Consider the following 14124-nt stretch of genomic DNA (forward strand, 5'->3'; position numbering starts at 1 on the left):
CATTTACCTCCTCAGCTTGTGGAAATGAATTTTGATTCATCGTGTGGCTTTCTCTTTATCACCTGTTATTTTGGGTATTTGTCAGTGTATTATAAAGCTACAAAATAGATTTTACTACTTCAGTAGGTTGGTATTTTAACATTATATAATTTAATGAAATATACATTTTTTTACTGTAAATTCAAGTTTAATCCGTTAAACCTAAAATGCTGTTACTTCATTTTACTGTAAAGTTCTGTACAAAGTTATTTTTTACTGTACATTTCACAGATTTTTTTTTACTGTAGCTACTTTTATTAATATGTGAAAAGTATTTAGTGTATGCTAGATAAGAGTGACTAAGAGATACTAAATGCAGCTCTTACTCTTTAGGTTTTTTAGCTTGCAGCCTTTTATGAAAGCTGACATGATGTAAGTCCATGTGTGCATCTACAGTTTAAATTATAAACAGAAGGAACCAGCTTGATAGGACTGATATCTACCTTAAATCTCATGAGATTAAATGTCATGGCAGATGATTACCTGCCAAGGGACCGCGGATGAAAACTAGCCATTGGCTAAATTCGGTACAATGCATGAAATGGAAACATTTATGTTAAAATTGTGCATGGTCCCTTTTCAAATAAATTTAAATAAATAAATAATGAAAACTGTAAACTGCTCTTACACAAAGTTAGCCTAAAAAACAACCACACACACACACACACACACACGCGTGCACGCACCCTGAAACAACCCCTAAGTCATTTATTCAAGTTTGAATCATTTTTCAAGTATTTTGCAATCAATCTTTCCACCCTGTCTAAATAAATGTGGTCCGTGAGTCGTTCATAAAACTATGGAAGCCCATTTCTGCCACTGAATAAAAAATAAAAAAGTTAATTGCAACTTATTTTTCTCACAATTCTGACTTTTTTTCTCACTATGGCGAGTTTATATCTCAAGTTTATATCTCACAATTCTGACTCTTTTTTTTTTTTTTTTATTGTGAGATATAAACTCGCAATTGCGAGTAATGAAAACTGTAAACTGCTCTTACACAAAGTTAGCCTAAAAAACAACAGCAAAACAAAAAGAGAATAATTTAGAAAATCTGTTTATTTCTTTCTCCCTATTTAAGCAATGAAACAAAATTAATGTATTTCACACACAGTACAGAACAAATTAACACAAATGGGTTATACAGTGTAATCATTTTACTTCATTCACACGTGTGAAGTTTACCTTACATTTTACCTTACCTCTTGTTGCATATAATCTGTAAAAATCAGCAATTCAAAAAATTTCAAAAAAAAAAAAAAACACTTCAATTTATAATTTGAAAGTGAATGGATGACTGGAAAGACTAGTTAAAAACCAACCGATTCATTTAATTAGCATTGCTTTTCATTCAAATGAGTACACAACAATATTGAGAACATATGGTCTTTAAATTTATGATGGGAAACGCTCAGGTACACACACACACACACACGCGCGCTTTTATTTTTTATTCAGTGGCAGAAATGGGCTCCCATATAAAACAAATAAAATAGCAAAAAAAAAATTACATAAAATACATTAAGTAGAAAAATATTCCATTGATTAATAAACCTATACACCGAGAAAAAAGGCTGCTTTGGTCACTTTTTTTTTCAGTGCAGTCAGCTGACATTCGAAGATTCGTCCAATGAAAAGGCTCAGCCAAGCCCCACATCCAGTGACATCATCACGATGAAGCCCAGAATGGACGTCCATGAGGCCAGTTTGCCATTCCCGCTGTGAAAGAAACACACATTCAGTGGCATATGAACATCTGCAGTCTTTCCAGTGAACGCTTGTTTACGGTGCTGCTGCTCACCTGACTTGGGCTTCAGGAATGATGTCGTCCACCACCACATACACCATGGCTCCTGCAGCGAAGGCCAGAGCGTACGGTAGCAACGGCTCCGCCAGCACCACGGCAACGGCCCCTAGCAACCCCGCCAGAGGCTCCACCATCCCGCTCAGCTGCCCGTACCTGTGAGGCCGACACACGCACATACAACACTAGGACAGATCACTGCAGCACTTTGAACTACTCAATTAACAGGTTTTAGAGCGTCTCAGAAATCAATCAGGACATATTAGGAATAAATTAAGACAAATAGACCATAATAAATGTTTGTGACTGTAGCATTGGTCCAAAATCTAGAGAGCTGCCTACATAAGCAGCTTCCTTCTAAGACAGCAAGCTAAATAATAGACTAGTAGTTCACCAATATATCGCCAAGGCTAATATTTATTGGCAGAATTTTGGTTTTGTATGTATTTTTCAAATGCATTTTTTTCAAATGTCAATTTTTTATTTTTTTTCTTGTTTGGCCGATAAGTGTCCGAAGCAGGACTTAAACAGTAATTTCTATTATTATTATTATTATCATTTTTTTAATGAAGTATTTCTGTTTGGCCAACAAGTGTTGAAAGCAGGACATCAACAGTATTTTATTTATTTATTTATTTTTTTTCTTCTGTTTGGCCAATAAGTGTCAGAAGCTTGACTTAAACAGTAATTATTATTATTATATTTATTATTATTTATTTATATTTTTTAATTAAGTATTTCTGTTTTGGAAGTGTTTTTTTATTTATTTAGATTTTCTCTTTGGCCAATAAGTGTGAGAAGCGGGACTTAAACAGTAATTATTATTATTAGTAGTAGTATTTATTTATTTAGTTAGTTCTATTTTTTTAATTAAGTATTTCTGTTTTGGAAGTGATTTTTTTTTTTTTTTTTGATTTTCTGTTTGGCCAATAAGCGTTGGAAACAGGATTTTTTAAATTATTATTATTTATTTTTTTATTTTTTTAATTAAGACTTTCTGTTTAGCCAATACATGTCGAAAGCGAGACATGAACAGTAATGATTAGTAATTACTAGCAAATACTATAATACTTTCTCATATACGTTCGGCATTCAACAAATATGCATTTATACAATTTAAGCAATTCTTTGAATATCTAATAAATAATTCAATCCACAAACCTTGCAAACTTTGGCAAATCCAACCGTTAGGTATTATGAACCTTGCATGTTTGTCCAAATTACGGTGTCTAAACTATTTGGAGCAGCCTTTGTTTTGGAAGTGTAACACTTTATGCCACGACACATTAAAACGTCGTCCATGCAGGCAGCTCACTAGGTTTTGGATGTGAATGTGTATCTGTCTGGACTCACCAAAAGGATCGCCATGTGGACACTCCAGAACCCCGCAATGGGAGACTCACGGCAAGGCCTTCTGGAAAGTTCTGAATGCCAATGCCTACAGCCAAATTTCTGAAAGAAACAGACATTATCGCCAAATCAGTTCCCAACGGAGAGCACACACACAGATCGGTTTTGACACTCTGTAACTTTTCAACTCTCTTAACTTCACACATTATCTCAGCGAAAGATTTAACAGCGTCGGCCGTGCCAGGCTTGAGAAACGACTGTTGACTAAAGCTCTCCGTCTGAATCAGATGAAGGCTTTCTGAAGTGCAGCATATGGGTGTGTCGTACCACAAGACCATGAGAAAAACGGGTTACGGATGGGGCACGAACTACATCTGGAATCACACTGTTGTGTTTGGATAATCCTGCATGAAAGTTTCCCACACAAGCCAAGACGGTGACTGTAAAACGGCTCACGAGTGTGTCAGCGGGCATTTACTCAAACCAGAGTGTAAGAACAACACTTCATTATGGAGGATGACTTTGATTTGTTCTGGAGAGTTGTGGGAAGGCGCTGGGAGCGGGTTTCTCTCCCGAGGCGGTCTGAGGGTGGTCTCCACCACACAACTGATAAGCAGCTCTATTTGCTCGGCCTACACTTCTCCACATCGTAAAGCAGCCGCCCTCTAGAAGTTCCCGGAGCCTGCGCTCACAAAGCTAGAAAAGCTGCTCTGTTTTGGGAAGAGTGTTTTGACTCCCCCCTCTTCACTGCCTTCTTCAGTCTCTCCTGCTGTACGATGTGCGCTGGCATGCGCTCAAGGTACTGCCCCCAGAGAAGTCAGATTAATGACAGCTAGTCACGGAAAGGCTGGAGAGTTGGAGGGAGACAGAACGCAAGCGAAAGACTGAAGAGAACGGACTCTTGCAAACTCGTTCTTACATGCAACACAAAATCAAAGCAGTGTAACAAAAATGTATGCACATGAATGAGGACTAGGACTGTCAAGACACACACACACACACACCATTAAACTATTATTAAAGTGGTCTAAATGGCTCTTCTTCCAAGTCTTCTGAAGCAGTACTGTAACTTTAAGACTGTTCCTTCAACACAACCATATGGCAAGTTATAACTATTTACATTATGACTAATTGGAAGCTAATTTGCATGAATTAATACAATGTCATTCGTACAACTGGAAGAACATTCTGGCCGTCCTTTTTTAACGTAATGCACGTGAATGAGAACTGGGACTGTCAAGCTCCAAATTGACAAAAAAAAAAGCACCATTAAAATATTGTAAAAGTAGTTCTTTCAAGTCTTCTGATGGAATACTGTTCATTTTTGTTTGGTCACAATCTTATAGCAATTCATAAGTTCCTGAATGTGAATTGCTGACTAATTCATTTTAATTTGTACTAATTCATTTTTTTTTTTTGTACGTCTAGAAGAACATGCCTTTTTTCACCTTCATGCATGTGAATGAGGACTAGGACTGTCAAGCTCCAAAAAAACACACAAAAAATCTAAGTGGTCCAAAGTCTTCTGAGGCTAAACGGTACATTCTGGTCTGTTCCTTCAAGACAATATCATGGAAATTCGTAACGATTTTAAATTTTGGCAAATTGGTGGCTAATTTGTATGAATTTTTACGTCTTGAAGAACATCCTGGCCATTCTTTTCAACATAATGCATGTGAACGAGGACTAGGACTGTCAAGCTCCAAAAAAATCACCACTAAAATATTACAAAAATGGTCCAAATGGCAATTCTTCCAAGTCTTCTGAAGCAATACTGTAAATGTTGGACTGTTCCTTCAAGGCAGTCTCATGCAATTAGTGACTATTTCCTTTTTGGCAAATTGGTGGCTAATTCATTTGAATTCGTACGATCTCATTTGTAGGTTTTTGCATGTATTGAAGAACATTCTAGCCATTATTTTCAGCATAATGCATGTGAACGAGGACTAGGACTATCAAGAAAAAAAAAAAAAACACCATTAAACTATTATTAAAGTGGACCAAATGGCTCATTTTTCATGGAAATGTATAACTATTTTACATTTTGGCAAATTGGTGGATAATTGTATTATTATTGTATTATATTATTTCATTTGCATAAATTTGTATGTCTTGAACATTCTGGCCGTTCGCTTCAACATAATGCATGTGAACGAGGACTAAAACTTTCAAGCTCCAAAACACCAAAAGAGCACCATTAAACTATTATTAAAGTGGTCCAAATGGCTTTGGTCTGTTTCTCCAACACAATCTCTTGGCATTTTGTGAGTATTTTTCATTTTGGCAAATTTGGTGGCTAATCTGTATGAAATCGTTCAGTCTCATTCATTTATTTTCATAGGATCTGCTGGAGTGGGATTTTGGGCCAATGAGATATCATGGTGGGCGGGGCTATAGCATGCAATGCAACAGACATTAATATAGTTTTTATTACTGATCACTTTAATGCATCGTGTCTGGTTAGGTGTAACTAATTTCCTAGTTCAGACCAAGAACAAGGTGAAAAGTGAAAAGTGAAAATTCAAGTTATGATCAACTGGCAGTAGCAGCAGATCTTTTCTTCCATATTGTGATGTACATCCGAGTGATTGTTGGGGAAAAAAGTAGGGCGGGGACTTGGTTCTGTGCATCAGTTGTTGATTGGATGGAGGCATAAAGGGGTGGAGTTTAAGCAGATTAAATCATTAGAGAAGTCCTGCATATGTCACCAGTGAGAAGTCTGTCGTTTTACCAAAAGATCAAGTTTTGAGATTTGAGATAATGACCAGATGTTCAAAAACATTGCATTTACGTATATAAAAAGCTTTATTTATTTAAAATGTAAATGTTCATGAATTTAAGCCTTCAGATCATGAGAAATATAAATTCAGCCAAGCGTGTGCAAGCTTTGACTGGCGGTGTAGAAACTATGACATTTTGATTAAACATTATGAGGTCAATTTTTATGGATTTTGCATGGATGAATCGTTCACAATAAAATCCCTGAGATGCATTTAGACAATAGATGGAGTGATTTTCCATTTCCTGTTGACTTGAGAGGAAGAGAAATGAAGAACGGATGAGAGGACACGAGAGACTGTGATGTGGCATAATGAAAGACTGAAGAGAAAACCAAGGGGAGTTTTTGGAGAAGGGCGAAGTGAACTCACTCAACCAACTGAAGAGTCCACGGCCTAATGTTCACACAGTGTGGAAACAACAGCCCTTCTCACCATTTCAGAAACACGTTTTCCCATCCCCAGGAATTCTTCTCTGGCATATTTCACTCCTCTGAGGCAGCTCTATTTCTGTGAGTCTATTCACCCACCTCTGAGGACAGGCTTCAGTAACCGCAAGCTCTCAGCAGTAAAATAAGGTGGAGATCTTAAAATGTACAATGTCCTTCCAACACGTCCCTTTCTTAGCTCAGTATACAAGTTTAAAGGCGAAGTGAAATGAAGTGGTGATGTGTGTTTGTGATACAGTGTGTGTCTGGGCTAACGTCTGTATTAAAACAAACAAAAAAGCATAAAGGGAAACATTCCAGCGTTATTGCAAAAGCATGAAGAAGCCTCCATTGAGAGGGGAAGACAGTGGCTCCAGTGTCTGACCACAGAGCTCCTCTCTGGGCACAAAGGGCCTTTGGTGCCCCCCCTCCATCCATGGGGGTCTGCCCTGAATGGGCATCTGTGTGTTGGGAAGAGCATGGGGATCTGGGTGAAATGAGGGAAAATCCCCAAAACCATCTGCACCAATCACTATGGCTTTCCGGCGATCTTTGACCTGCGCACCCAGCGTACCCACTGCTTTTCACTCACAACTGTGGGAAAATATACCTAAACACAGCCTCTGTTTTGCCACAATCGATCAGCCGTGTGATCTACTGGCTCAAAACAAAGTTTCACTGAACAGTGCAGAAACATTCAACTCAGTCAATTATATATTACCTATACAGTCCTATGTAAATTAATTCATCTTCTCTTTCATTAAAGGTTACACAAAAAAATAAAATAAAAGTAGCATTTTAAAAATAAATGTAATTTGCCACAGGCTCACATGCTCTTTTTTTTCTCAAAAAGGTATTAGAAACCAATAACGAATTATTACGAATGTCAGGATTACGAAAGATCAGAAAGAAAAAAAAGGTGGATAATTACCTTTATAATAATATAGGTATCAATATAATATAGGTAATAATATAGTTGGATAATTACCTGTAATATATATATAATATATATATACATATATATATATATATATAAAGAATTTCAACAAGTGGTTAAAGCTATTCCAAATGGGTTGATGCAACTAATAAATAATCACCTCTCTTTTGGTAGCAATGAAAGGATATTTCCAGAATTAAAAATTAATGGTATTGAAATATTTTCTTCCTCTTGTAATAATAAAAATATTAGACACATTTTGCAATCAAATCATAAAATCTCCCCTAGAGGAAAGTTATTTTGGAATGCAAACATTTCTGATATTAATTGGAAAACGACCTGGTCAAATCCTTCACAAAATGTACCCATGTAAAGTAGCTATTTCTAAATTCATGGACATTGACAATACTTGCAGTTTTTGTAACACACACGAGGAAGACTTGTGTCATTTGTTTTATAATTGTGATTTGTCTCTTAGATTTTGGTCTGATGTTAGTGCCTTTCTATTTCTGCGAAGAAATGTTAATTATGTGTTATCTTTAAAAGAAAAATAAAATAAAAGTAGCATTTTAAAAATAAATGTAATTTGCCACAGGCTCACATGCTCTTTTTTTTCTCAAAAAGGTATTAGAAACCAATAACGAATTATTACGAATGTCAGGATTACGAAAGATCAGAGAAAAAAAAAAAAAAGGGGATAATAACCAGATCAACAGAAGAAATTTCAATTGAAATGGTCTATCAAAAATGTTAAATAAATAAATGGTAAAATATATTTTAAAGTATATTGAAATAGAAAACCATTATTTTACATTTAAATAATATTTCACAATATTAAAAATTGTTTCTGTATTTTTTATCAAATAAATGCAGCCTTAGTGAGCAGATGTTTCTTTAAAAAAACATTAAAAATCTTACTGATCCCAAACTTTTGAACAACAGTGTATATATGAATTATTTATTAAAAATGTAAGCATTACATATTCAAGACTTTAAGCAAAATTTAACAAAAGATTTTAAAAAAAGTAGCATTGATGTCAACGCGAAATAATTACAAGATAAACTGGCCTTTCAAAATGGCCTTTCAATAAATAAATACATTTTCATACAAAAATTAAAATGTACGAATTTAATATTCAAGAATTTATGCAAAATTTATTTTAATACAAATAAATTTAAGAAAAAATTATGAGATAGTAGAGATAGTTGTGAGATAGTTATCAGATAAAGCAAAGAAATTATAATCGAATTGGCCCTTTCAATAACCAGAGACAGATCATTGGATCTGTCTCTGGGGCTCATCTAATTGTCCTGATCTCCGCTGACATTGCATGAGTGACTGCAGTGACCATCTTTAAGCTTGAAAAATGTCTCTACATTCTAGTTGCATTATAGGGGAGTGATATGCATACTCTTATGCTCTAAAAGACTTTTTAAATAATTGCAAATGTTGATGACAAGACAATTTATACAAGTAACAGTTAAAAGGTGTGTTAAAACATGCATGATTTTCCTTGTGGAAGTGTGTACAGACATGGGAAAATGTGTGTCAGCATCCATCATCACTGTAGAATGACACTGAAAGGATGGAGGCATGACACTACAGCATTGAGTACAGATAAAGAGATTCATACGCAGGGTTAGTGACTCACTGCTCTGAAATACAGAGGAAACGAGACGACATAATCTCAAAACACAACACATATACAAAAATACAATGCTTTATTACATATCATTTTCTTCTTGCTGTGCACTGCATGGATATTAACGCAAACTTTTACCGGTGAGCGTAAAATGGTGATCACAATGTTTGTGCTGGCTTGTCATTTCCCATTAGTTTGTTTCAAAGAAGGCAGAGCCCAGAGCTTTGCTTATTCATAGTTACCTAAAGATTTTAAGGGAAGCCACTGCCACCAGGCAGATATTTCCTATCTAGGCAATAAGTGTACAAGTACAGCTTCTATCTCTGTCTGTCTGTCTATCTATCTACCTATCTACCTATCATTGTTTTTAGTATTGGATGAATATATAAAAGTATTTGTATAAGCAAGAACTTGTAAGGCTGGAAGAACCTCAGACACTTTGATCTCCTGAGATTCAGACAATACAAACACAGTGTATTAACATACAGACGTGTTTCCACATCTCACTGAGAGAAGATGCAGGAAAGCTTCTCTCTCACACACTTCCTTCCCCTCACTCAGCTCACTCAGAACGGTCAATAGCAAAGTATAATGTTCTACATGAATGCAAGTGATATTCACAGTCATGTCTGGTATCATTTGAAATGTCTCATTGCGACTGGTACAATGGTCTCAATCTTACAAGAAGTAGACTAAAAGGTCATATAGATCCTATGAGTTTAGAGATATTTTGCAAGCATGGGGTGGCATATTTCATAGTACTAGCCATAACCTCTGATTATTGTTTGAGCTTTAACTAAGTCGTTACATAGTTGCATAACTATTATACAGACACAATCTATCCCATAAACTCTCTATAACTTTCAGCACTGTAATGCAGAATCTCACGGTTTCCTGTCTCTGAAGCAGCCAGACAGAAAGTTGAATTGTGGGTCATATTTTACTGGCATGTATAAACGCACACACACACACACACACACACACACACACACACACACACACACACCTGGGGCGCGGAGCCAAGTCCTGCTAAACCTAACCTGAATGAAGTCCAAACTCTGACTAAGAGCATTTGCTCACAGAAAAAAACCCTTTACTGTTCTGAGCAGAGCCAGATGCACATGTTTAGCACTGATTTTTAGGAAAAAATCTGCAAAATTATGTACATGAGGCATTCATATTGGTGATGAATTGGATTATTTTATTATGGTCAAATCATCAAATGTTGTCGACATGCTTGTCCTTGAAGGAAAAAACAAACAAATAATATAAGAGGGCAGAGAGGGTTGAAAAGCCCAGCAGATGCTGCCATAACTCAATAAAACAAGAGAATAAAAGCGATCGTTAGAAATTAGTTCTTCCAATCCCTTAAGGTCTTTTAAAGCCCTTATCATGGGAGCGAGATGAGAGACGGCAAAATGAAAACGCAGGGTGGAGGAAATGGAGGGATGTGGAGAAAGAGGGAGAGAGATGGATGAGAGACAGAGAGCCGGAGAACAGGGGCCCTATGTTTTTGAGATTCAAAGCACAATGTGCTCTTTGAGGACTGCTGAGAATAACATTTAGATAGAGAGCCATCAGTCCAGCCCTCGCACTGCTCTCTCTCTCTGCTTTCTTTTCTCACTACATCACATTTTCACTAAATATTTTCACAGCTTGCATATACAGTACATTTTGAAGGGAAGACTGAACTTTCTGCACACAGTTCTCCTCATAAGATTACATTCCACATAAAATCTGCAAGACGTTGATCATTAGAAAAAAATAAATAAATAAGAGGTCATTAAAATTGTAAAATGCAAATAAAGAATAAGTGAAAGTAATGTAATTCATAGGTTAAAATGTTTATTGATTTATTCAGGAGCATTTAAAGCTCATTATTTAAAAAAAATATAATAATATTTTTTTTTTCCAAAACTCGGAAAACTTTTGATTTATAGAGTGTTTAAGCTGTCTATCACTAGCAACATGCTAATCATGCTAGAAACTTGTTAGTAACATGCTAATCATGTTAGAAACATGTAAACATGTTCAAAACATTCTTATCATGCTAAAACATGCTAGAAACATGATTGGCAATATGCTAGCAACATGCTAATCATTCTAAAAACATGTTAACAACTTGCAAATTACGCTGGAAACATGTTAGCAACATGTTAACAACATGCTAATCATGTTTGAAACATGGTAACAATATGTTAATCATGTTAAAACATGTTAACAACATTTTAATCATGCTAACAATATGCTTAAAAACATGTTAATCATGCTAACGATATGTTAATCATGCTAAAATATGTTAGTAACATGCTAGCAACATGTTAATCATGCTAGAAACATGCCAGCAACATGCTAAGCATGTTAAAAACATGATAGGAACATGTTCAATCATGTTAGCAATGTGGTATATCATGCTATCAACATCTATCTAAACTTTCAGACATTCAGGCTAGGCTTTCTCAAACCAACTTCAAAATTTCATAAGAATTTAAAGCTTGTTAATTAATTATTATTATTATTATTATTATACCCATATCTCTTATTAACCTAAAATATGATCTTGACTTGATACTTATAAGCTCATTTAAGTATGCATTTATAACAACAATAATAATAATAATAATAATAATAATAATAATAATAACAATTAAACTAAGATCTTGATTTCATACTTGTATTCATTAGTTGGTTTTGATTTAGCTAGTTAACATAATGGGCTTTCTTTTTTTTTTTAGACACCCATATCCCTTATTAAACTAAGATCTTGATTTCATACTTGTATTCATTAGTTGGTTTTGATTTAGCTAGTTAACATAATGGGCTTTCTTTTTTTTTTTAGACCAAGAAATTTATACTATTTGCAAAATCTGCAAGACGCTGATCTTTAGAAAAAAAAAACAAGAGATAATTTTATATTGTAAAATATGTAAATGATATTGTTTTGAATAACTAAAATTAATGCAATTAATGGGTCAAAATGTTTATTACTTCATGAGCATGTAAAGCTCATTAGTGCATTAATATTATAATTATTATTGTTGTTGTTGTTGTTGTTATTGTTATTATTTTATTTTATTAATTACACCCACATCTCTTCTTAACCTAAGATATGATCTTAATTTGATACTTAAAACTCATTGGTTGCTTTTGATTAATATAGTAAACATAAAGGACATTTTCTCTAGACAAAGAAGTTCATGCAGCAACAACTTGAATAATACAAAACCAAAAGCTCCAGCCGACTTATTCCTGATGGATTTAGGGGAAAAGGAAACGAGAAACAGGTCCATCACAAACCCACCAACCCAAATACACAAAAACAATGTTTGTTTAGCAGAACTGGTACTTTTAGACTGATCCATTCACTGAATTCAGCAACTTAGTGGCGCAGATAGACAACCTGCTTTATTGCAACTAAAGCAAAAATATGTATTTGGAGACACATGGAAGAAATTGAAAGAAATGTGTAGCATCCATGATTGACAAATTGAATGCATTTGTCATTTCAGACATGTAGACATGATGAGAGAGAGAGACGTTAGCAAATTCTGGGAATGTTTTGAAGATGTGACACTGACACATGAAGCGTGATGAGGATTTCCAGACTCCATTTAATGCTCCTTTCAGTCTTATAAACTGTGATACACAACATATACTTTTAGAAACAGCTCAGCTTGAATTTGTTCAGTCAAAAGCAGCATAATGCGTGATGTTAAGGATGTTTACTGTACTAGAGTGTGTCTGGAGATGAAGGATCAAGGACATTATTCTGAAAGAGCAGACGCTGATGCAATGCATCAACACAATATGGATGCATGTGGAAAACGACAGAAAAATATGAATATGATGTATGAGATGAGCATGGAGAAGAAGATGCTGAAATGTACTGATGTGCTAATTAGAAGATTATATTCAAGTCATTTGTGCTGCATACATAAAGTCTGGGTATGGGTGATTTCATAAGCAATATTAAAATGAATCATAAATGCAGGCCTCATTTGTTTGAAGAGGGCATGACCCTTTATCCATAACTGCATCACCATTGAACCAAAGTCCCCTAAAGGCAAATCAGCCCATTTCTATCCAGGCAACAAACATGCAAGTATATCAAAACAATGATAAACTCTGACAAAACGGTAATTGTGCTTCTTTAGCTCTATTCTAGCTGCTTATTTTGGCTGAAAGGCAATTAACATGAAAAGAGAATAATGGTGTGTGCACACCCAAAGCGAAGCGAATAGTAGGATCACGTTAATCACTCTAGAATATTCGCGGGATGTTTTTCGTGTCACTCACAGGAAAAAAAACATTGTGTCTTTACGCACATCAACAACAACAACATGTCAAACTTGATGTGTCTATAAACTCTTCACTGATTGGATTGCGCAGAAGATTATTAATCAGGTAATATTAATATATTATATATATTGAGGCGAATATTAATCTGTAATCGTGTCGGCCAATTCGTGTCATTCGCATCTTGCATTGATTTTGTATGTAATCTACTCTAATCTACTGTAATCTACTAGTCAAATCAAGTCACAGCTGATCTTCCTGAGTCAAGTCAAGTCACAGCTGATCTTCATTAGAATTAGAATTAGAATTAGAATGCTTTATTTTCATTGTTCACAAGATACAACGAAATTGCAGGGCTTCTGCGTAAGGTGCGTGGTACATAATAGACAAAATAAACTAAAAATAAATATACATGATACAAAGAGATGTATAATTAAAATATTTAAGCTAAGACAAGAGAATAAAGAGAATGAAATAGAAAGAATTGCTTGTATATAAAAATAAATAAATAGTAAGTAACAGCTTGTTAAAATGATTATTGCACTGATATGAGGTAGACTTCTGGCTCTGAGTAAATTATTACCCAGTATTACAAGTATTACACAGTGCACTGAAGGAATGGGGGTATAAAAACATTGCACTAAAAAGTGAAGATATTGCACTGAAATATAATGCTACACTGAGTCAAGAGTCAAGTCAAGTCACAGCTTCCATTGCTGAGTCAAGTCAAGTCTCAGCTGATCTTCTAGAGTCACGTCACATCACAGCTGATCTTCCAGAGTCTCGTCACATCTCAGCTGTTCGTCCAGAGTCACGTCACATCACAGCTGTTCATCCAGAGTCACGTCAC

General features: G+C 35.1%; 1 protein-coding gene across 1 annotated transcript in view; it reads right to left on the reverse strand.

Annotated features, from left to right (window-relative positions):
- Window positions 1-1503: 1503 nt before the first annotated feature.
- The window catches only part of LOC107726258 (zinc transporter ZIP11-like), a 113690-nt gene continuing 101069 nt past the window's right edge, over window positions 1504-14124 (reverse strand). The window contains exons 10-12 of the mRNA XM_016535789.1: window positions 3197-3295; window positions 1841-1999; window positions 1504-1758 (exon numbers count right to left, since the gene is read on the reverse strand). Coding sequence (XP_016391275.1) covers window positions 1680-1758; window positions 1841-1999; window positions 3197-3295 — 337 coding nt within the window. The 3' untranslated portion in view covers window positions 1504-1679. The remainder of the gene's footprint in view (window positions 1759-1840; window positions 2000-3196; window positions 3296-14124) is intronic.

This window comes from Sinocyclocheilus rhinocerous, unplaced genomic scaffold (assembly GCF_001515625.1).
Source record: "Sinocyclocheilus rhinocerous isolate Xijiao unplaced genomic scaffold, SAMN03320098_v1.1 scaffold546, whole genome shotgun sequence".
In the NCBI taxonomy this organism is placed as follows: Eukaryota; Metazoa; Chordata; class Actinopteri; order Cypriniformes; family Cyprinidae; genus Sinocyclocheilus; species Sinocyclocheilus rhinocerous.